The sequence below is a fragment of the Gadus macrocephalus genome, chromosome 5, assembly GCF_031168955.1.
Source record: "Gadus macrocephalus chromosome 5, ASM3116895v1".
In the NCBI taxonomy this organism is placed as follows: Eukaryota; Metazoa; Chordata; class Actinopteri; order Gadiformes; family Gadidae; genus Gadus; species Gadus macrocephalus.
The window spans coordinates 14001015-14026931 of NC_082386.1; the positions used below are offsets into that span (position 1 = coordinate 14001015).

Below are 25917 nucleotides of genomic sequence, written 5' to 3' on the forward strand. Positions count from 1 at the left end.
TGGATATCCGAGCATGGGAAATTGCCCCAATGCTGGTGATTTGATCTAGAGATTTCTCTTTGGCTGTTTTGCCGTTTGCGTCGGCTGCGTAAACTGGCCACCATGTAGCGGATGAAGGTAAATAGCGTTACGCAACGAAAGGTGGTGTAACAAAGGAAGGCAGCATGGGAGAGCAAAGCTTGGGTTTGAACCAAACACAAGTAGGATCAAATAAATAATCAGACGTCATCCCTTCAACTTTCAAATCATTTATTTATAGTGCTGTAAAGAAAGAAAACATATGATACATGAACTACCTTGGGCAATAAGAGCTGTCTGCTGAGGAGTCTTCGATGCATCATTATCATCTGTATCAATAGCATTGAATGATTAAATAAAGTCATCCCAACACTTTCTAGTTGTACTCTTTGAAAACATTATCGTAAAAGTATGTGCAGGGTGTTTAGGGTGAGGCGTGTGGGCATTGTGTTTTGTTTGAATGATTCCGGTGTAGACAACGAGGAAAAATAATAAAGATAATTTAAAAACTTCTCCCGGCCCTCTTTGACCAGAAGTCCCTTGAGGAGGGGGGGGGGGGGGTCACATGAGCTTTAGAGTTCTGTTCACTGCGCATGGATTTGTGTCATATTACCTTGAAAAAAAAAAAGCTGAGGTTCTAATTGGACAATGTTTGGGTGAACCCACCCCTACTGTTGTTGATTCATCTCAACTGGGCACTGGTTTTGTCCTACAAAATATATATGTATTTTTTAAATTGAACTCTCGTTAATATACAATAACAACAAGTATTACGGGGAGCCCCATTCTTCTTCTTTTCCTCATTCATCTTCCAGTTACCGGTCAGCAAATAAATTATAAACACAATAAATAAAAAAGTAGTTTTTGTCTTCTAAATAGATTTGTTGGTTAGGGTTGATTCTTATTCGTCCCTGTGCTGGGAGAGGGGGGGGGGGGCAGGGTATTTAAAAAAAATTATACTCTAAAACGAAGTATCTAAAACGACACTTTGAGAAATATTATGTAAATGTTTTGACAAGACACTAAGGACCAAATGTGATTACATTATATGACTTGATAAAAAATATTTGCGGGACAAAAGCATTACTTCAAGCCAATCATTCTAAAATGGCAATTAGCATTCCAATTGTGCCTTCCTTTTATACATTTGAATGACAGTGATGAAGAGACTGAAAGTGATAGTGGGAGAGCGAGTAAGAGAGAGTCATTGTTTAAGTATTAGAGTATTATCACTCAATGACAATATTACACCCGAGGACTTTTACAGAGTTATGTCAACAAAGTCATGGATTTTAGTTGAGCAATAGTATATGGTGCACCACACAGGACATAAGGACTTAAGTTCCAATTGCTCATCATACCCATTGCAGCCTGTCAACTATTGTCCCAAGCGTTTCCATTCAGGGAGCTCATCCCATTGGCTCTTTCACCGTGGGGTTATAAATCACATCATGGAACAGGATGGCATACTAGCCCAAGCCAGATAGACTGTTTTGACAGCAGTCGGAGACCGCTTTTTATATTAGACCGCTGTGTGCAAGAGTTCATTTATCTCAAACGTCAATCTGGTACCAAGTCAGCATTCCTCGTATGGTCAGTAGATTGCTCCGAAATGGCCAAACGCCTTGTGAGTGACCCTGTGCATCAGGATCACTTCACGTTAGCTAACGTCACTGGAATGGATGTCATGGTGTGTCATCTTCCTGATGGTGTTCAACACGCCATGTGACCGCCATAACCACTCAATAGCTATAAGAACAATTACCCGTTCAACAGAGTCCTCGCGTACAGACGACGTACACATGGACCGCCTTCAGGGAGGGAAGTGGGAGGTGAGAGCGACATGGCCAGCACGCTGTCCCTTAGGACGACAACCTCCACTGATGCTGCTTCCATTACCAGCACCAACCAAGCACACATGCTGCCGCAGTTCAACGGGTTGGAAGCTTGGGAGCTCTGCGCTTCATATTTTTTTGTGGTTTCAGTTTTTCAAATAGACAAAGCCTGTGAAACGAGGCAAATGAGGTCAGAGCTTCTGGACCAGTAGCCTTGGGACTGACATAAAATACTGCGACTATCATGAATTCAATAGACCATGTCTTCTTCTCCGGCGAGAAACCGTTAGATTCCCTTCTGTACTTCTGAACTTTTGTAGGTTGAGTATCAAACAAGGGCGCTTGTATTCATCAGTAATTTGTAAATAATTTGACTTGTAGATAGAAAAGAGAATTACCCATTAAGGAAACGTGTATACAATATCAAACCAATATCCTTTTTTTTATCTCGAAAGGGGATTTTCGTCAAATTAAATAATGTTTGGCGTAAAGTTGTGGGCCTATTTCTTAATTGAAAAAGTAAATAATTTTCATTTGACTGGCAAACACTTGACAAAGTGCTTGATTATCAGGCCAAAAATACACAATATCTATATTTACACGATAAACTCATTGAACAGTTAAAGTGAACTCACTCCAGTCCTACACAGTAACAAAACCACTTTACATTTGTGTCACAACACTCAGAGGCATAACCCTGACCATTGTCTTGTCCCAATTTTAATATATCTGCTAGAGAGAAAAACAATACTTTCTAAGTGCAATCAATCACTGACACGCCCGTTTCCTGGACTCGGGCGTATGACAATTCTATGGGGACACCGTGGGTTCACACCGAGGGCCAAGAGGACTGAAGATGTCAACGTCTGGAACGGCTCGACTCGTTCTCTGGGGATAAATACGTCATCTACGCAAACAGGTCACCTAAAAACACAACACAACACCGGAGCCCCTGCGGTCGCTGGGCCGTCCAGTGGCGTGCTAGGACGCTTCTACGTACGGGCTCATTCCTAGCCGGATTGGGGGAACTCCATCGACAAGTTAAGCAAGAGTGATTCAATCTCGTAATTGAGACATAAATCATATCTAAAAAACTGGTTAAAAAAAAAAAAAAAAAACAACAGCCCTAAACCCCAAATAAGTGGGAATCGTCGTAGTCATCGTGGGCCAGAGGAAGTTGGACATAGCTCAATGTTTGGCTTTGGCTCAAGAGGCCAAATCATACAAGACATGAGGGACTCCACCAAGTTATATTTTTGGCAGATTCCGGAAGGACAACCAGCTCATCTTCAGCGAGCTCCATCCCCGGAGGGATATTACGGTATGTCTACGTGATGACGTAGCCTCGTCACATCCGTCACAAGCCTATAGGCCCTGCCAGGCTAAACCAGCCGCTACGGTCATGCGTTGTGGTTTGTGTAAAGAGTGAATGTATGTGTATGTATAAAGTCAATAGAATGGGAGTGCTTGAGTTAATGACCAGCGCTCCCCATCACACCTCCACCGGCCAAGGGCACATCATGGAGTATTCCGGTGAAGGGGGCGAGGGGGGGGTTGGTTAGCGATATCACTGTTGGTCTCTAATAAAAGGAGCCCTTCAGAAAAAAACAAAAACGATTACAAGAATACAATTTTTTTGAGGCTGCAGAGAGGCAGTGGACAGGCACACAGTCCACCACTCCATCTCTAGCCCTCTCCGTCTCTCCACGCTGGGCCCCTCTCGTTTCCCGCCATCACCTTTCGTCTGGGTCCATTCGCCCACTGTTTAATTTACAAGCAAGGGGGTGTCTGTCCGTCCGTCCGTCCGTGCTTTCTTCTAGAGCGTTGGGCTTGACAACCGGCTCCTTTCCTTGACGATGACAAAATGGTGAATTTTCGAAAGTTGGGGGTGGAGAGGTGGGGGGAAACGCGCTCTGTGAGGTCCACAAGGAGAATTTAAAGATGTGTTTTATCTCAGCTGAAGTATTCATGGTGTCAGGCCCACTGAGTCACATTTCCACGGCGTATTTCCTGCTCCTTGACTGATCAGGCTTGGGTGTGGGCGTCGATAATGATGTGCTGGTCAGCCATAGACAGGTGTGGTTGTTGTCGAGTACTGGTATCCTAGGTGGGTGGTGTGGTCCATGCATGTCTGCGTGTTTATGTGCGTTATAGGCATAGGATATACCAAAATAGACTTTTTTTTTCAATCAGGACAACGAGAAAAAGACCAGTGTACATTGTCGTTGGTTAATAATTGGTTATTAACACCAGATCATTTTCTTATCCTCGTCAGAAATTAATCTAGTGTGGCAGACCCCGATAGATCTAGACATCTCCACTGCTAAGCGTATCATTGGATTATGCTCCTCAGACCCAATCATCGGTCGCCATATTGGATCGCCGTTTTATAGCACGTGTGTGTAATATATGCGTACGTGTGTACATGTATGTCATGTGACAGCCTAACTGTTTTGCAACAACCTTACCCTATCTTCATCTCCTTCACTCTTTCCTCTAAATGTCAAAGTGTGTGGCATACAAGTTCTGTGGAAGTAACCATCTGTGTGCATGTGCGCGTGCGTGTTTGTGTGTGTGTGTGTGTATGGGGTGTGTACTGGCGTGTGTGTGGGCGTGCGGGGTCACGGCGTGCTGTAGAAGGCGTCCTGGTTGAGGTTGTTGTTGAGGTTGCTGGCCTTCATGCTGTAGTAGCCGCTGAAGCGCGGCTCGGGCTCCGCGATGCGCAGCACCCGGGGGTGGTTGTTCTGGCCGGGCCGCGCCGGCGGGGACAGGGCCTGGTCCTCCGGGGAGGAGGGCGAGGCCAGGCCGCTCCGCGGGCCGAGCCCGGAGAACAGCCGGTTGTTGAGACACTGGGCCTGCGGGGGGGAACACGGGACAAGATGGAACACTCAGAATACTCGGCGTGTCAATAATAGTACAAAAGTACTAAGAACTGAGGACGACAATATCATTAACGTTGAAGTTAATAGATATAAGTTCAAGTATGTGCGTTGGATAAATAAGCAATACAAATTTAACCCGATTCAGAGATCAGATATTACGAGTTATGTGCGATAAGGATTAATCACATCACCCGTGTGTACGTGTGAGTGTGTTTGCCTGCGTCTGCAGTACACACCTTGCACTGCAGGGGGAGCCAGCGCCTCCGGTGGGAGGTGTAGAGCAGAGCCGAGACCAGCAGGAGGAGGAGCAGCAGCAGGGGCAGCACCACCCACATGACGGTGGTGGCCGTCAGCTCCGGCCCGCCGGCCCCCGGCCCCCCCTGGGGGCCCCCTCTGGGGGAGCCGGATAGGAAGGGCATCTGGAGCCCGCTCACGTCACCTGGGGGAACCGACACAACGGGGGCGTGACTGGGCGTATCTCCGGCTGGGGACGGATCGCTGTGCTTCGAAGCTTTCTCCCGAAAAAAACGTGTTGTGTTGAATCGGGTGTCGTCTTCTTTGTGGGGACACAATCAAAGCCATGAATGGAGGATTGGCCGGACCCGGGCCAGGTCTGTCTGAACAGGAGGAGGGCCGGCAGCATATGCCAGAGTAAATAAAAAATGAGCTTGCAGATTCGTCTGGTTCCCGGGCCGAATTGAATTCCTAATTTCCATCGTTGATTTGAAATGAGACTTCCGTGTTCCTACCCGACCGTCGTGCCACTGCTAAGGACAACCAATCAGGTGCTTCAGTGGATTTCAACTCACTGAGTCGTTTCTACAACGTGCTTTGGTTGAACAAAACACGCATATTGCAAAATAGGAGATCATGAATGAACAAATACTTTGACCAAACAATACAATTCCTTCTCCACTAATATGTGGCCGGCTGAGGACTGGTAGCCAGATGCCTCTGTTGTGCTCCCCTCCTTTACAGGACAGGGTTAGTGTGTGTATGGGTGGTACCTCTGAAACGGGGCAGGTCGTTGGGACTGTGGGAGGGGTGGTCCCAGGCCGCAGGTTTCCGTTCCCCCGTCAAGTCGGTTTTCTCAATCGGTACGTTGGTTGGAGAGAAGGTCTCTGCAAAGGCACACGCACATGGAAACACACAGAAAAATTAATACACAACCACCCAAAAAATGCGTTGACACACAAGAATGTACTCACACACACACAAGTATACGCACAACCAAGCACAAGATTACACCCGCATACACACACACAAAAGTATACAGACACAACCAAGCACAAGAGTACACCCACACAGGCCCGCAAAAATACACACACACAGAACTGTATGATTAAACATTTAAGCCTTGATTAAAAACAGCAGATGTTCCTTGTCATTTAAGGGACATTTAAACTAAATGTCATGTGCTCGTTCTAATCCCATAATTTATTAACAGTGTAGTACAGCTTGAGGTTAATCACCTTGCAGACATGAAATGAATGGCGTAAATAAATGGCATAAATAAAATTTACGGAAAATACAACTCCCACTTAGCTGAAAATGTCAAAGTTCTAAGGAAAATAATAAATCAACTGCATCTATTAATTAAGACCGCTCAGAGTGCTTAACGCGAGGGAAGGCAATTTGTTTCAGAGGCATTTTTTGTCATATTTGTAGAAATGCTTGTTACGTCCCAAAAGGAATCGATAAATCATATGAAAGCATAAATACCACGTTCAGTATCTTTGGCTGACGCCGGCCAGCAATAAGCCCGTCCAATCTGATTGGATGTCCTACCTGTCTGTCTCCCTACCTGCCTACCGGGGTACCTGGGCAGACTCTGCTCTTTCACTCATTGCGCAAGACCGGAGTATTTGCTTCAGTGCTCCGTACGTGTGCGTGCGTGCATGTGTGCGTGTGTGTCTGTGTGTGTGTGCACGCTCATGTCTGTAGTCCATACCTATGCCAATGGGTCTGCGTGTGTTTGCGTGTGTGTGCGTGCTAATGTGTGTGTGTGTGCGTGCTTATTTGTGTATTCCATGTATTCCATACCTAAGCAAATGGGACAGCAGCTGCCCTCCTTGGCGAGGGGCTTGTCGCAGGGCGCGGCCTGGGCGGGGCAGGACACGGTGGAGCACAGCGTCTGTCCCGCCAGGCAGTAGCAGTGGGTGCAGGCGTCGATGTCCCAGCGCTCCTCGTCAGAGTACTGCCGCCCGTTGAAGTGGCAGGCGGCCGCCCCCGCCGGCACGTTGGGCTGGGTGGGGGAGTCTGGGGGGGGGAGGGTGGGATAGAGAGAGAGATAGGGAGAGATGGGGAGAGGGAGAGAGAGGAGCGTGCAAGAGAGAGGGAGAGAGGGAGGAAAGAGAAAGAGGTACGAGAGACAGACAGACAGACAGACAGACAGACAGACAGACAGACAGACAGACAGACAGACAGACAGACAGACAGACAGACAGAGATGAGCGAGAGAGAGAGAGAGAGAGAGAGAGAGAGAGAGAGGAGTGAGAGACAGGGAGTGAGAGAGAGGTAGATTAATTTTTCATATAACTTAAAAAAAAGAGTTGATTTACCAAAGGGCCGAACAAAGGAGTCCAAAATAAAAACGGACACACAATCAGAGCAAGTGATTAAAAGAAAGTCAAGATAATCTGAGACAAAGAGATTACAAAAAGAAGGCTACAAAAAAAGATGGTTTTGAAGGCAAGTTTTAAATGTGTCAATAGTGGGGCCTTCCTGGTGTGAGGGGGAGCCTGTTCCAGAGTCTAGGGGCTGCCCAAGGCAAAGTACATTCACCCAGAGACCAAACATGTAGGAACCCTGGGGCTTAAAAAATTATTCACCTGTTACTCAAGTGAACCTCAGGGTTCAGAGAGTTAATTAATATTTAGATGATAATATTAATTGAATTGAATTAAGATAAGCTGGTATTTAAAGGCTACTGAATTCCAGAGGGCTAATTCAGCTGTGAGAGCAAACATTTTTAACAAGAGAAGAAATCATGGTGAAAATAAAGTATTTCTAAGTTGATACAGCAGTAGCAATGGAAATGTTAAGCAACTTTTGCAAGCATTATAGGCCGTTGAGGTACACATTAACCTGAGATGCTACATTATTGAAACAATGCATTATTCATCCCATCGTCTTGGATCCTTATCACAGCTAAGAGGTATCGACTAGATGTGACCAATCACATGCCCTATGCAAAATGACAAGAGGGTGGTGAGGGGATAACAGGGTTTCTCAGCAGCAGTCTTAGATAAGGTAAAGGTGCAGACACTGGCCTCATCCGAATCCCTACACTAGCATACTGCGCAGTAGGCCAGAGTAGTCATGTGTCCGAAAATGCATTTGCACAAAATATGCAAAAATGTATCATTTATACATTATTCCATGGGACCCTAACCCACTAAACCTCAACCTGACTATAACCCTAACCATAACCCCATGCTAATGCTACATTGCAACGCTTAATACTTCATTACCTTATGTTAATTAATGTTTACTAGACCATGGGTAAACTGTTAATTAACTGTTAGTCCATGGTTAGACAATTCTTATTACTGCATTTACTAATATCAATCAATGGTTAATTATTGTACCATTATTGTTAAGCATTACATCATACTTTAATCTGCTCGCAAACCATTAGTAGTCCTTAAAACATTCCACCCTGTGTTAGTGCCGCCGGTACGGCCACAGCCATGTCGTGTGTTTCCATGGTAAATGGTAAACGGGCTGCATTTATATTGCACTTTTTGTAACCCGTGGCCACCCAAAGTGCTTTACAGTAATTGCCTAACATTCACCCGTTCACACTCATCCCCACACCGACGGCGGCGTCAGCCATGCAAGGCGACAGCCAGCGCGTCGGGAGCAGTCAGGGCGAGGCGTCTTGCTCAGGGACGACTCGACACTCGGGACGCTAGGAGGAGCCGGGGATCGAACCGGCGACCTTGCGGTTACCAGCTGAGCACACGCGCCGCCCCGTGCATGGCGGCGGGCTGCAGTGGGCTCACCCAGGCAGTAGGGGCAGCACTGGCCCTTCTTGAGCAGCGGCCGCTGGCAGAAGGTGGGCGGGCAGGTCTCGGTGAAGCAGCCGATGGCGCCCGCCGCGCACATGCAGCTGGTGCACGAGTCGGGCTTCCAGGACTCGCCGGGCAGGAACATGTCCCCGCCGCCGGCGCTGTGGCACAGAGACCCCGCCCCGCCGGAGCCTGGGGAGGGGGAGGAGTCAGGGTCGCCGCCGCCGCCGCCGGGCAGGGCGGCCATCGTGGGAGTGCTGTGCTCTGTGGAGGCACACACACGCACGCAAACGCACACACGCAGGAGTACACGCAGGCACGTCACAGAGAGACGCGTGTGTACACACACACACACACACACACACACACACACACACACACACACACACACACACACACACACACACACACACACACACACACACACACACACACACACACACACACACACACACACAATATGAGTTACTTGAGGTGCCGGAGAATGAGGACCATATCTCACCAGAACATAAGGACGGCAAACTAGAAATGTCCGTGCATGACCTTTTACAGTGGGGTAGCCTGCGACACAGCAAAATGTCACCCTTCTTACATCATTCCTATTGCTACGAGGCACAATATATTACCTTAACCCTGCACATGTTTGGATTTTATTGGACACATTTGATTGTACGGGGAGATACGCTGAAAAGCCAAACTTAATCCAGGGTGTTATCCTTCCTTACAGGAATATTAGGTAACAAACCTAAAATGAACAGAAGCACCCAAATGCAGTAGTTCGGTAGTATAAAGTGAGCGGTGCTCTGAACATATTGGTACATGATAATGAAGTTCTCTGCTCTAGTGGAGATAAACAATATAAGTTGCCCTTTGTCCCACTGATGGCTCAACAGACTGATTATGCACATATGCTACGCTATGTAAAGAAATGCGGGTTTGTGTATGTGTGTTTGTTTTTTTAGCACTCATGTATTCCCCATCATTATTTGAGCGAACTTCTTCACCTCCAGCCAGCGTAAAAAACCTGCACACAGATGTCTGCCGTCACATTCACACCTGTCCTACACCACTGCCAAATGTGTGTGTGTGTGGGTGTGTGTGTGTGTGCATAAAGGCATGTAAATATGTTTGTGTGCGTGGGTGCTTGTGTGTGTGCGTGTATGCACTAGTGAACTTGGCTCTGCTTGCAACAGATAACTGTTGGTACTTGCCAGCATTTCCAGATGCTGCTGAGACAATGCATGCTACGTTACTGTCTCCCTCTAATAAACCAACTGGTAAACAAAGAACTAAAGAAGATTTAAATTGTGTTTCAGTTCACAAACTCGTAAACAAGCACACATGCAACGAAACTTGGGAAGTTTCAATACAGTTATCTCGAGTTTGTTTCTCCTAATAGGCTGATTGTTGCTGAAAACCAACTGTAGCTCAAATAGAGAAAGGTGTTTTATGATGGAAATATTGTAAATTTCACGTCAGAAAGCGCTTTGTTTACATGCCAATTTATTTCAGAAACATACTTTTTTTATGTTTAAGGAATAATTAAGGAATAATTCCCTGTAACAATATAATATTCTCAAATCTGTTTAATGGGCTTACTCTTGCACGGTTTAAAGTTTTCGTACGATTTTGACAAAAATGTGTACGCCTTCATTGTCAGGCTTCTAAATCTCTTGGAAAGGCTGGTTTTTGCTCTTGCATACAAATCAGTCGATGTACGTTTAAATACAGACAAATAAAACAAATAACATTTATTATTGAAGGGTGGTTAAAAGCCTGGGTTAAGTTTAATAAATGAATGAATACAAAACACAGTAAAGAAAAGTGCTTTCATGTTATTTCCTATCTCCGACCTCTGAAAGTTTTGCTGTCAAAGTTTTCAGCATTCAGAGTTCTTTGTTTAACACAAACGTACCATTTTTTGTAATCATAATTAATTAACTCTGACGGTCAATCATTCCATTAAATGTCAATTAATCCTTAAAAATAAGGGTTTGGAATAGCAAATATGTTTCCAGATTTAACCAAGTTTGTAGACTTCTTTCAATCCTTATTTAGACCTCGAAATGAACTCAATATTTCAAATTCCATATACATTTCCATACTTTCCGGCCCTTCCTAGGAACCCTGCACTACACCTACAATTAGTTTGCGAGTGTATCACCAGACCAAGACGTGATCCACGACTAGATGCGTGGTACGCATTACGAAGAACAGTAACCAATGACCCTTTATATGGGGCCCACTTACCAGGGCAGTGCGGGCAGCAGGAGTCGTGGCTTCTGATTGGCCGCTGGCACAGCAGGGGCGGGCAGGCCTCGCTCTCGCACAAGGTCTGGCCCCGCCTGCAGGTGCACTGGCTGCAGGGGTCCATGTTCCACACCTCCCCCCCAGAGAACAGCTCTCCCCCGGGGGACACACACACAGAGGAGTCCGCCGGGACCCCCCCCAGGGCCGGGGTGGGGAGCGGTACGGGGGAGTCTGGTGAGGCAGGGATGGTAGGAGAGAGGGAGAGGGAGGGAGGGAGGGAGGGAGGGGGAGGAAGAGAGAGACATGGAGGTGAGATTGAGCCAGTGGAGGACATGACGGAACAAAAGTACGTTGGTGGAAGACATACATTGTCAGGAGTGGTGAGCCTTGGAATGTAAACTCAATTAAACTAAAACTATGAAAATAGTGTAATTGTAGATTGTGCATCAGTAAATAAACATCATTGCTCCAATGCTGTGAGACAAGGAAGTATAAAGCGCACAGGGAGCGCAGATTTTGGTTCCTGTTTTTTGCCGCGGCCCAAAAAATAAAATCAATGAAACTGCTTTTAAAAAGAGCAAAGCACATGGCAGGATTTTTCCGCTCGCTTCGTCCCAAGTCCCTTTTGGACGGGAAATTTCTGTTTCCGACATTAGCCCCTGTGCTTTTGGATTAAAACCATGAACAGGAAAGAAGTACTGCCGTCCAAAAAGAAAACCCAGCGTTGTGTGGGTAACCACACTGCCAGCATCGACTAGGGTGTTGATTGGATGAGGATAAACTTGACCAGACATGTCCCAGAGGAACCATGGTAAGTTCAACAAGAGTTCAGGGACCGCGCCCGCTATCGCTCCGGTCTGCAGCGATCAGACTGTTAGCGTCTGTCGTGTTTCTTTGGTGTAGAGCATTGCTCGAACAGGAGAGGGGGGGGGGGGGGGGGGGGGGGGGAATGAAAGGTTTGATGCATCTTTTTGATGTTGGCGTGCTGCTGCTGCTGCTCTGCAGCACGCCCTCTGTCAAACCAGTAGCTTTAAGATATCGTGTAGGGATCAGCAGTGACGTGATTTGAGAACATAATGAACAAGACTTTCAGGTCTACGAGACAAACAAGCTATGCTAATGTGATGTCAAGCCAATGCAAGGGGCTACGGTCTGCTGAGATCCAGACAAGGCTGTCGCTACGATGCGACGGGCTAGGTCCTGATGGTAACAGTGTTTACATGAACAATATCTATCCATCCATCCATCCATCCATCCATCTCTATAGATATATATAAATACATTTCTCCTTTGCAAGGCTGCTTTATAGTGAGTTGGCAATTTTAGGCAATATATACATTTATAAGGTTTGCACTAGTCTATTTTGGCACGTTTCTTGAAAACATGGATTCTTGGACTGCATATCTTCATATACTTTACTAGGGATGCAACTTATGATTATTTCCATGGTCGATTAATCATACAATTCTTTTTTCAGATTCAGCAATTTATGATTTGGTCTGCAAAATGTCATAAATATTCGCAAAGGCCCATTACAAGTTACCAAAGTCCAAAATGATGCTTACTCTGACATGCATTCAAGTATAACTAAAGTATGTTATGATGATGCATCAAACAAATAGTTTCATTTCTAAATCATTAAGAAGTTAACATTTGTACTTGATAAATGACTTAAAAGATGAACCGATGATCAAAAGAAGGTTTGATGACTACGTAATCGATTTTAATTAGAATAATATATATTATTGATTACCCGCGTCCGATGGTTAGGCTTCCCGGACACATTTAGTATAACGCTTTGCTGTGTGGCACATTTAATATGCAACATCGCTTATTATAATGCTCACAGCTGTTGCACAACAACAGCACTAAAAAAGTTGCTTAAAGTTGGCATGGGTCGTAACCATGGGGATAACATGGCCCCCTCTTTCCTAAAACTCTCAGCCCAGAACACATATGTTAATCACATAGTGATTAACATATGTGATTGTTGTCCTGTCTCGAAAACAATCACATAGACAGTATAGATGTGTGTGTATATATATATATATATATATATATATATATATATATATATATAATGGAATTGGAGGAGGAAAATAATTACCTGGACAAGTAGGACAGCATTGCCCTGGCTGGATTGTGGGATTCTCGCACTCGGGAACGGGACACGAGATCAGGGAACACATCTCCCGGTCGCCATGGCAATAGCAGTCCCGGCAGCCATCGTGCCAGCTCTCGCCATCGTCGTGATGCAGGCCATCCATGGACAGACACGCGGCCTTCCCGCCTGAAGGCGCCTCGGAAGAGACCACTGAAGACGGCGGGGGGGGTGGTACAAATACAAAGCATTGGTTGATATGTCTTCGTCTTTATAAGATTGAACTTACATTAGTGCTCTGCGATTAATCGAATTTTGATCGCGAATTCAATTTAAACGTCAAACGATCACACAATTAACATAATCAATTTTTCAATTATTATTATTATTATTTTTTTTTATTATTTTATAGAAAGGGCAGAACAGCTGGATACATATCTGTATATCATTTTAGATTGGAACATTTTCTTTTTGACCATTTTGTGTATTTTTCTTAAAGGCGAAATTTCAAAGTTCTCAGGTGCAACAAAAAAAAATCTGAGACATGCTGAATAAATAGAACATGTTTTCAAAGTCAAAAATAATCGTTTGGATAATCGTGATTTCAATATTGACCAAAATAATCGTGATTATGATTTTTCCCATAATCGAGCAGCCCTACTTTACATTGATGAATCTTTTCTGGCCAAACTTTAGTAGTCTGTATATTATCCACTCCGATCATGGTTGAACCCACCTCTGCACACGCAGCGCAGACAGCCCAGAGTGTCCGTCTCGAAGCCCATTGGACAGGACAGGTCACATGGCACCTCTGGACATTTCTTGCATCTGCAGGTGTCACAGCCGTGCCTGTTCTTACTGAGATTGAGAATCAGAGAGAGAGAGTCAGATAAAACAGATAGATTGAGAGTCAGAGAGAGAGAGAGATAGAGGGTCGGATAGGGTGACAGAGTAGAGAGAGACGAAGAGAGAGAGACAGAGACAAAGACAGAGACGGAGACACACAGAGAGAGAGAGAGAGAGAGAGAGAGAGAGAGAGAGAGAGAGAGAGAGAGACAGAGAGACAGAGAGACAGAGAGACAGAGAGAGAGAGAGAGAGAGAGAGAGAGAGAGACAGAGAGAGAGACAGAGACAAAGACAGAGACACAGACAAAAGACATTGATATTATGAAGCAGCAACTACTAAATGGGGAAACTGAGGTGAATTATTAACAGTGATTAACACACAAATGAGTGTGTTAATTGATGCCCTTGGGTCCGTCTGTCCCCTGTTTTCAACCCATCTCTAGAAGCAGTAGGCATACCCAGTACTGTGGCTGTGAACTCAATGCAGAGCTAAGCCTGTGTTCGAAGGCTAGCGAGATGACTAACCTTCAACCTTAATGTACCAGTACAAAAAAAACAGAACACGCAAATGAAACGCATGTGAACACAAATACAAGGAACTGCACCCACCGTGCTGGATACGTTCAAGACAAAATAATATGTTGAATGAGAAGTACGAACGTACAGACAAAAACCTGGTCCAGCCCCATTTAAAGATTAGGAGGGGGGTATTTTTCTTTGATGTCACCACTACCTAATTTAAGAGTAAAGAAAGACCTGCTAGTACGACCCAACCATAGAAACATGCACCAAAGTGTCTGCGTTGTTTATGGAGCACTCCAAGCCAATCCGAAGCACTGATTGCATTTTTGTGGCTGGTTAGCAGTTAAATGATCCTTGATCCCATGACACCGACGTGCCTCGCTCAAACAACGAAACATTCTTCCGTTTTATATTTCTTGAAGACATGTCTGTAAATCGCTCAAACAAGTGGAGTGGAGAGAAAATTTCCAACAAGCTTATTTTAACCACTGCTCACAAATACTGAAAGACTCTTGTGAGTAATGATACTTGTGGGAGTTGAAGGCAGCACTTTTGGGCGTGGGAATATGAACAAATTAAAATTATGAATCCACATGCATCCACACTTCAACAGGAAGGGAAGAGACAGCTCTTGAAATAATTATAATGACACAGGAAGAACACAATCATGCGTGGTATGAAATCACACTTGATGTACGAAAGCAACTAAGACCTGAACTCATATGCTTGGCCATACATGCAAAACGAGGAGGTTGTGTCTGAAATTATATTTGGCAGTGATTTGTTATTGTTCCCACTCCAAGAAAAGAAACACCTCTTATGAGCTTATGACTAGAGCCATTACTTTGGAATGGCGGTCTCTAACTCAGAGTGTCAACACTTGCATCCTTCTAACCCCACCGCTTTCATGGTCTCCTCCTTCTTCCCCTCCCTCTCCCATCAACCCATCCACAGCTCCCCTTTGTCAAGATATCATTTCTATATCCCTTCTACCCCCTCCTCCGACCCCACTCCCCTTCCTTATTGCCACGCTCCGACACTTTCCTAATCAGGAAGTTGTCCGCGTGGCTCATCGTCTGGTTGGCTGATAAACAGCTGCTATCTCGGCCTATCGCGCGCGCCCTCCCCGACAAATAATAATAATAATAATAATAATATCAGAGCTGCCGTGGCAACGCATACACCGTGACAATGAATGATTCAGACCAAAGCGACGATGGCTCGATGGCTGGGGGGGGGGGGGGGGGGGGGGGAGTCAGGAGGGTTTGGTGGAGATCAATCTTAAATTAGAATGGGCGATGACGGGCACGAGACAAGGCCTGCGGGCGCCCCGCTGCGCCCTGGGATGGAGAAGGGGGCTGGAACATGACGAATGCACCAGAAATGACAGATGGAGAAAGCGAGAAAGTAAAGGGAAGTAATGGTGTGTGTGTATATATATAGTACGTCTAGCATGTGCTGCCCCATGGAGTGTGCGTCCTTGTGCGTTGCTATTTTTGTGCATTTGCGTGTTTTTTATACGAATGTAGGGTTAACGGTGACCTGGGACATGAAGGAATTCATATTGAGTCTGGGGAAACGTAGAAATATAAGTGGATCCGTTTGATGTGCGTGTTTGTGTGTCTGTGTCTGTGTCTGTGTCTGTGTGTGTGTGTGTGTGTGTGTGTGTGTGTGTGTGTGTGTGTGTGTGTGTGTGTGTGCGTGTGTATGTCTGTGTCTGTGTGTGGACGTTGGCGCCTGCTTACTGGTAGCCGAAGGGACAGGCCCGGTCACAGACCAGGATCTTGCATCGTCTGTGGCGTGGGCGACACTGGCATGTCTCACAGCCATCGGCGTCTGTCTGCCGGCCAAACACACACTTGACACTGCATCCGGAGATCAGTGCACTGCAGTGCTCCTCTCCTGCGCACACACACACACAAAATATCATATACATGACTGCAAAAAATGACACACATACACTCGCAAAATCACACACACACACACACACACACACACACACACACACACACACACACACACACACACACACACACACACACACACACACACACACACACACACACACACACACACACACACACACACACACACAAAATCCCATAAACACACACAATCACATGCACACTCGCCAAAAGTACATACACACAGATGCATTTTATATAGATGCATTGTAATGTTCCTCTGTCATGGGTAATGAGCTATACTTTTGGATTGCTAGACTCCCCGATTTTATCCGGTGACATGGTTTAGTAACAATCAGACCTTATTCAAGGCTTTTTCTGCAGTTCATGAGAGCCTCTCTCTGGGCCCATTAAGGTAAACGGTAAACAAAGTCAGGATGGCTATTGTTATAAGAGTAAAGACGGCTCTGTGGTCTTTTTGGCATCTGCGATGTTGTTCACTTTATAATTTATACTACTTATACATTTTTCATGAGCTTGAAGCTCAATAATGAATAGTCTGGAATTTCACGGCTCAAGACTAAATTCCGCATTTTTTCCAGGCGGGGGAGACTGAAAACTAGTCAGATATTATCTGTGGCCATCTAGGGACGTTTCAGAGCAGCCGCGTAACTCCGGAGCCATTACAGACCATCAGGGCGGGAATCACTCACACATATGCGCTGATTAAATGCACCGATGACAATCATTAATCAGGACACAATCGCAAATTCAGCCTGTGATCAAAAAGGCTCAAGCATCACTTAACAATGCCATTTAGTTCCAGGAAACACAAATGTAATCACTCGAGGAATACATTCCATTAAACTTCCCATTTTGTAACTGGATCGTTTCTTCCTGGAGGGATTAGTCTATTTTCTGAATGGTTATTTTTCTAAGTTAGTGGCGTAGGACTATAGAATTGGGACAAAGAACCAATTTTCGGGGGTAGTGTTGAATTTCCCACCTACAGAAAAAGAAAAAATAGCACCGTCGCGAAGTATGAAAGCATATCGACATGATTGAGACAATTTGGGTGACCTATCAGAAATCATATCAGAACCTAATTCTGCAAATCAAGCAGGGAATGTTTGCCATTGCAAAACAATATCCAGAAAAGGTATTGCCTCTTCAGTTAATTGTATTTTAGTACAAAGCGGTGTGGTACGTGTTAATAACAGGAGATATTGGAAAGAGTTCTACTGACTGGTTTGGCAGCGGCAAGCCTGGCATCCCCGGGAGTCCGTGGGGTAACCGTAGCGACAGTCGCTCTCAGAAAGCAGGCAGTTCTCCTCAGGACAGGTAGGGGGCGCCATGGTGATGTAGCTGGGCTCTAAGGCACGAGCAGCACACACACACACACACACACACACACACACACACACACACACACACACACACACACACACACACACACACACACACACACACACACACACACACACACACACACACACACACACACACACACACACACACACAAAATCGAAGCAGATGGTTAGACAGTTTAGTGCTTCAGCAAAACTGCAGGGACATAACTTTAACAGGTGAAGAGCCAGGATCCCAATGACTAGTAACAATCGGAAAGAGGATTTTAAACTTTTCTCAAACCTATACCAACAACCTCCATGACAGTGCAGGCGAGGGCAGAAATGTCGTAATGGAAGCTGTCATTCAGTCCTCTCTGAATCCACTAAGGTCTGGGGAAGGCATCTCCAAAAGCGTACATGCCAACAAAATACACCAGTTGGGTGTCAGTTTGAAAATATAAGTGTGTATTAACACAAAGCTTTGCCCGCCACCAGCCAAGCAAGACTAAACCCATTTATATGTATAATCATGTCTTCTAAAAAAACATTCCTCAGTATTTTATCAAATTATGTTATTAAGTAAATATGTGAATGCCTGAATAACTTAATGTGTCAGGTTTTTCATACCCTATGACTTCATACCCAAGATAATAAAAAAAGGACACATGGTGCAAGTCCAGCCATGTTTTTGCTGCACCCTGGCACTGACCCAACTGTTCTAATTAGAAAATCCAGAACCTTGTCTCTTAATGCTGAGCAGGACTTCTGAACCAGGCCTTATCGATTGTGCTCTACAGCAGAGGATCAAACTACTTTTACTAATGTAGCCCCACTAGGATATTTATTTTAAGCCAAGCACCCCCTTTCGCCAGCAAAAAAACTTTTTGAGAGGATAATATATGAAGAACTAATCTAATATAATGTATGTGTATATTACTTGATGTGAACATGTACGTGAAATGGGTGTTGCAAATATGCAGAAAGATATACCGATCTTTTAGTTTTCTGAATGTTAGGTTGGTATTCCTATTTCAACACATTATTTTTTACAGTGGCATTATTTAGCACTTGTTCATAAACAACATTAGAATATCGAAAAGTACTCAATATATTCTTTGATGTCGCAAGAACACCTGAAATCTCTCAAATGGCCCTCAGGGGCTTGCATACCCCATTTGAGAAACAATGCTCTACAGAACCGACATCCGTGCATCAGTGTGTAGATGGTGCATTTCTACATACGTTTTGAATATGGCAAAGACTCTAATAGCCCAATTCCCTTACAACATGAACGATTTAGGTAGGTCTTTGGAATAAGAGATGCGATGGCACATGGAAGATGCAGTTATTAGCTATTCTGGGAGAACAGCCACTGGCAGAGTTTTAAAACCCCATTAGAGGCTTTGAATTATGTTCTACAGACAGCATCTTTATCTTTTGGATTGTTTACTAGTTCTACAGTCATTGTCAGGAGGCCGGATGTTCACGAGGACTCGAGTACATTGACACACCACAATATCACATTGTATTTTAAGTTGTACACATCTATGAGTCAAATTGATAAAACCATGAGCCACTTGCGGCTTGTTTTCATATTTAAAAAATGAGGAATATGAATTATGATGAACCTTGCTTTATCTTACTAGGTGGGCGAAAGTGTGTGTGTGTGTGTGTGTGTGTGTGTGTGTGTGTGTGTGTGTGTGTGTGTGTGTGTGTGTGTGTGTGTGTGTGTGTGTGTGTGTGTGTGTGTGTGTGTGTGTGTGTGTGTGTGTGTGCAAGTGAGAGTGTGTGCGAGTGTGTGATTTTCTGAGATACAAATTAAGAGTGTGTTTTGATCACATATACTTAAGCAAGCACTTAGCATTTGTACCATCCCATCCTCAAAGAGTTCAGTAAGTATTAAAAAGAAAAATATAATGGTCTGGCCGAATGATGTCCAATTTAATAAATTGGGACAATTCCAAATGAGCATTTACAATAATTACAACTTTTGGAATTGAAGTGATTCTTACAAGGGCAGTCAAAGGCCTAGAATGCAACTAGGACTGATCATGGGTATGTGTATATTATATATATATATATATATATATATATATATATATATATATAAATATGTGAATGTACACGATCTGCCTTACATACTGTGTGGGATGTGTGTTGTGTGCCGCTGGTCAATTTGCATGTCTGACCATTATCTCAAGTCACTGGCAATCATCGATGTTGTCACGGCAACCCAACACAGTGTAAGCAACTGCATGGGAGCAATAACTAGCAGCGAGCGCCACCACATAGCGCTCCTGGGCCCAGTGATAATTACTTCCTGCAGAAACGCTACAAACCGGGACTGCGGACATCTTGTGACCGTTCCCTGAGGTGGGGGAGCTGGTCGTTCCTACCTGCCTTTCATAATCACCACTCAACCAGAAAACGAGCACCCTATCTGACTAGGAAAAGAACACACACACCTGTGCAACGGCTGCACAATATAGCACATTTATATTCAAGGGTTGTGCTCCCCTACCATACAAAAAGATTTTGTGTTAGACCCAACCAATAACAACCACTTATCTAATAAGAGGCGGGATAAAAATAGCGTGGCATAGGCACTTCCAACAACAACAAAGATGGCTGCCGCTGATGTTAGAATGTCTGTTGATTTCACTATTGAGACAGTGTTAAACAAACTGGACGGTTTATATTCCCTAAAGCTTTTGTTGAGAAAATATATGTTTTTTTCGTCGCTCAGTGCTGCGTCACTCGCTGCTGTGATTGGTTGTAGGCCTATCCAATTGCGTCCAGAAGCATTTTGGTCTGTGCCCGTTGGTGACGGAAATCAAAAATGACCACAGAGGTCCCAGACGAATTGCATTTTGCAATTCGTCTGGGACCTCTCTCTTCATTTTATATTTATATATGTAGTAAGCTAGCATCGCCAGATGAATAACAGTTAGCAATTCGTCTGGCAATGCAAACTTACTACAATACAGACATTCTTTTGAAAAATATTGTTTTTAACGCACACCCTGAAGTGATCAAATGCGACTGGGATTCCCCAAATAGCCCTACTCGAGACCAGAAAGGCCAAACAGGAAATGTGTAGAATTTTTGTGTTACACCCAATTTCAAAACACATCATATCGACATGGAAAAGTGGTCATGTCAGAAAAGATAAACAGGTTCTTCAAAATATAGACAAATGAAGACAATAAAATCGCATTGGTACTTGGCTGGCCATATCGCTTATCTTAATATCGAGCCATGATAAGCCATTCCATCACACTTGTTGACACAATGTCACAAGCCCCGCCCACTAAAGTGCTGGGCGGGGAAACCCCCTAGTGGCCATGGGAGGAGGGCCCGGGAAGATCTTATCAGCGGTGTTGTTTCCTGCTGTAGGGAGATAGCTGCAGATAGCATCAGTGGTCGTTTAGTGGTTGATGGTCAAATATGTGAGGAGGGACAGGAGAGGAAGTGAGGGGAGGAGGAGGAGAGGAGGAGAGGAAAAGAAAGAAGGTGAGAGAGCCAAGGTCAGGCACAGCCATGGCTCTGATGAGAGGCGGTGTGTGTGTGTGTGTGTGTGTGTGTGTGTGTGTGTGTGTGTGTGTGTGTGTGTGTGTGTGTGTGTGTGTGTGTGTGTGTGTGTGTGTGTGTGTGAGGTGACTGAAAGAGGAGAGACAAGGCATGCGTCTCTCATGGGAATCGGAAAATCAACGAAGCAGGAAGAGAGAAAAAAACACAAATAACAACAGACTGAGGGAGTATGTTTGAGGGGAAGGAGGAAATAAAAGAGAATGTAAGCATGAGCTCATTTGTGTGTGTGTGTGTCTGTATGTGTGTATGTGTGAACTTCATTAAACAGTAAGTGACACTGTGGCCATCTGCCTCAAGGTGACTGCCACAAACAGCTTCCCTGCGCTCGCACACACACACACACACACACACACACACACACACACACACACACACACACACACACACACACACACACACACACACACACACACACACACACACACACACACACACACACACACACACACCTTCAGTCTATTGCTATACTCTCTTGCTTTTTGTCAGTGTCTTTGGAATTACCTTGTCTCCTCGTCTATATGACCCTTTTCAACATACTGCATTATTTTGTGTTTTCCAAAGTCAAGAACTAAAAGTTTAGTTACTATTATCAATATTCCCACCAATTTTTCTTCCTTCTTAAAATAAATACACAGCAGTACACACCTGCGTGCCAGTATACCACCGCAGCCTTTTGTGTTGCGTCTGTTTCCAAGGCAACATAATAAAAAAAAAAACGTATTTGTTTGTGGCCAAGTTTGACGCCAATCTATAAGGGCTGTGCGGATACCACTTTTATCGACTCCCCGTAACTTTCATTATCTGAAGATAAAAATATTGATCTAATTGATGTTCATGTGCGCAAGCCTTTCACACAAACGTGCAATCGCAAAGATTAAATCTGGGCTTCACCAGCTTACAGGGAAATAACCATAACCTATTATTCAGTAGTATGCAGACTAAGCCGTGCATATACACTTACTCCTTGATGTGTGTGTGTGATGGGGATGGTATTTTTTGAGGATAAAGATGCATTTTCTATAAGCCGCAGGTATGGCAAAACTGGGTTGTTTTTATGTGGTGTTGTCATGAAGTAGTGCAAATGTTTATTGTACATCTTTTACTCGCAAACCTCTAATTTAAATTAGCATTTGGGCTTTCCATCGTGAAAGCATTAGGAACATCACAATTTATTACTCAAACGCAAAACATTTTTTTCTCTGAAGTCTTTGTGTTTGCAAAATCGACCTAAGCCGGTCAGGAATAAAAGCCTACCTCGAAAAATACGTAATATCTGCCGCACAAACAGAATGCATGTTTTGCATATATATACATTTAATGGTTTTGTATATGTCTGTGTGTGTTTGTTGGGGCCCAGTCTCTAGTCTCCTTACAGGTGGGTAAAGCACAACATGGCTTGTGATATTTGCCCGATAACTATCTGCAACATGCCATTTTAGATGCAGAGTTTAATTTCCCATGTCAGTAAAATAATTATAATAAATTATGGAACTGACTACATCTGACACGATTTCCATTTGCCAAAAAAGTGACATTAATTTGAAAGGCACCAAGGGCGATTGTTTTTGCGGCTCCAGCCTGCAAAATCAATTTGTCTAACCAATCACAATAAGGAGTTTTTGTCAGAGTCACCGTGGTACATTCAGAGACCCATTATCACCATCTTTAACATGCATTCATCATTCATCATAGGTTGCCATGGCGCCGACGCGAGTAGGACGCTTATCCAGTAGCTCCGTGCGTGTTGCGTTGTTTTTAGTAATTTAAGTAATTTAAGTGTGTTTTTGTAAACTTTTAACTCTTTTATAAACTATTTATATGTGTAGATCTATATATATATATATTATATGGATAGGGAGAAACTGCTTTCACTCCAAACAATGGGACGTAACGGCTTTTTCCGTCGGTAGTGTCACCGCCGTTTGTCTGGCGCTGGAACAGCAGATGATACGAAGGATGGACGGAGAGTCAGTCAACCTATTGGAACCCAATACGGGGATGGCAATTTATACCCTTTATGGGGATCCGCAATTTAAATACAAGGATAGATCGGAATAATATAATCAGCACAAATCTATATCTTTATATATATATATAGTGATATATATCAAATTGTGTGAGTGTTTAAATATGGTCGCTAGTGTTTACATGTGGTCGATAGTGTTTAAATATGGTCGATAGTGTTTAAATATGGTCGATAGTGTTTAAATGTGGTCGATAGTGTTTAAATGTGGGCGATAGGGTTTAAATGTGGTCGATAGTGTTTAAATGTGGGCGATAGGGTTTACATGTTGTCGATAGTGTGTGAATGTGGTCGATAGCGTGTAAATATGGTTGATAGTGTTTAAATATGGTCGATAGTGTTTGAATGTGGTCGATAGTGTTTAAATGTGGTCGATAGTGTTTAAATATGGTTGATAGTGTTTAAATATGGTCTATAGTGTTTAAATGTGGGCGATAGTGTTTAAATGTGGTCGATAGTGTTTGAATGTGGTCGATAGTGTTTAAATATGGTTGATAGGGTTTAAATGTGGTCGATAGGGTTTAAATGTGGTCGATAGGGTTTGAATGTGGTCGATAGTGTTTAAATATGGTCGATAGTGTTTAAATGTGGTCGATAGTGTTTAAATATGGTCGATAGTTTAAATGTGGTCGATAGTGTTTGAATATGGTCGATAGGGTTTAAATGTGGTCGATAGGGTTTAAATGTGGTCGAGAGGGGTTTACATGTTTAAATGTGGTTGATAGGGTTTACATGTTTAAATGTGGTCGATAGTGTTTAAATATGGTCGCTAGTGTTTACATGTGGTCGATAGTGTTTAAATGTGGTCGATAGTGTGTAAATGTGGGCGAGAGTGTTTAAATGTGGTCGATAGTGTTTAAATGTGGGCGAGAGTGTTTAAATGTGGTCGATAGTGTTTAAATGTGGTCGATAGGGTTTACATGTTTAAATGTGGTCGATAGTGTTTAATTGTGGTCGATAGTGTTTAATTGTGGTCGATAGGGTTTACATGTGGTCCATAGTGTTTAAATGTGGTCCATAGTGTTTAAATGTGGGCGATAGTGTTTAAATGTGGGCGATAGTGTTTAAATGTGGTCGATAGGGTTTACGTGTGGTCCATAGTGTTTAACTGTGGGTGATAGTGTTTAAATGTGGGCGATAGTGTTTACATGTGGTCGATAGGGTTTACATGTGGTCCATAGTGTTTAAATATGGTCGATAGTGTTTAAATGTGGTCGATAGTGTTTACATGTGGTCGATATTGTTTAAATGTGATAGACAGTGTTTAAATATGGTCGATAGTGTTTAAATGTTCTTTTCCCTCACTCTCCACCTCATCCCTAACTCTCCACCTCAAGCTGGTGTGTAGTGAGCGTTCTGGCACCGATTGGCTGCCGTGCATCACCCAAGTGGGTGCTACATATTGGTGGTGGTTAGTGAGGTCCCCCCTTCACTTTAGGCGTCTTTGAGTGTTATTAATTATTATTATTCTTCATGTTTAACCTCTTTTTTCCTTTTATTCCTAGTCTGTTTTACATAGTTTTGAATGATGACTATATGCTCTGTAAGGTGACCTTGGGTGTCTTGAAAGGCGCCTCTAAATTAAATGTATTATTATTATTATTATTATCTCAATAGCAGTCGGTGCTACAAGCCATTGATTACTGAATATAGGTTATTTTTTATACCATGACGTGGTGCAGTTATATAGCAAAAGTCTAGCATTGGATACCAACTTTGTCTGAAAGACTGATACTTTTATCGACCAAAAGTGAAACAACCCCAAGTCAACTCTATGCATACATAAAAGAACGCCCCAAGTGCAGACAATTATCATAATTCCTCTCTCGCCATTTGCCACACCATTTTACAGTTGGATTAAAAAGTGAAACTCCATTATAATTGAATCCTCTGAATACATATGATATGTTGGCTGAATGGACGGAGCATAAGCTCGTTTTTATCCGGCTTTATAGGTTGAGGGCTGAATCCAGCTGTCTTTTTCACTGCCAAAATTGTTATTGAATAATGCAGCATATCCGCCTCGTAACTGATAGTTGACTGCAATTTGTTGGGTCAGAGTTTACGATTTCGGACCGAACAATTTTACCGATTGTACTTATCCTAAAGTTTTATTTCAGTGTTTGTTTACCCTTTAATACCTATATCACACTTTTTCTATTGTGTGTGTGTGTGTGTTTCTGTGTGTGTCTGTGTGTCTGTGTGTGTGTGTATGTGTGTGTGTGTGTGCGTGCGTACCTTCGCAGACGGGACAGCACTCCCCGGGCACCTTGACCGGACTGAGGCAGTTGTGGGCGCAGGCGGCGGCCACGCAGCGCCGCTCGCCCGCCACACACTGGCAGAAGGTGCAGTCGTCCTCGCGCCAGTGCTCGCCGTGCCCCACGATGCGGCCGTTGACGTAGCAACCGGCGGCGCTCAGTGCGGGGAAGATGGGATCTGCGGGTCGGGATGGGGGGGGGATTTTAGTTTGATCGGCTAATCACACTCGTGTGGTATAATATGTCACCTTTAAGGGAAATTAAATACGAGATTGTGTATAATCACGGATCAACTTTTGATAGCCGTAGAATATGCAGGAAAATT

At 44.0% G+C, this 25917-nt stretch overlaps 1 protein-coding gene across 1 annotated transcript in view; it reads right to left on the reverse strand.

The window, feature by feature from the left end:
• Nucleotides 1–232: 232 nt before the first annotated feature.
• crim1 (cysteine rich transmembrane BMP regulator 1 (chordin-like)) overlaps nt 233–25917 on the reverse strand; it is a 76158-nt gene continuing 50473 nt past the window's right edge. Inside the window, exons 7-17 of the mRNA XM_060052583.1 lie at nt 25573–25770; nt 17618–17743; nt 16213–16369; nt 13836–13957; nt 13106–13312; nt 10999–11229; nt 8743–9012; nt 6779–6994; nt 5743–5856; nt 4972–5174; nt 233–4708 (exon numbers count right to left, since the gene is read on the reverse strand). Coding sequence (XP_059908566.1) covers nt 4475–4708; nt 4972–5174; nt 5743–5856; nt 6779–6994; nt 8743–9012; nt 10999–11229; nt 13106–13312; nt 13836–13957; nt 16213–16369; nt 17618–17743; nt 25573–25770 — 2078 coding nt within the window. The 3' untranslated portion in view covers nt 233–4474. The remainder of the gene's footprint in view (nt 4709–4971; nt 5175–5742; nt 5857–6778; nt 6995–8742; nt 9013–10998; nt 11230–13105; nt 13313–13835; nt 13958–16212; nt 16370–17617; nt 17744–25572; nt 25771–25917) is intronic.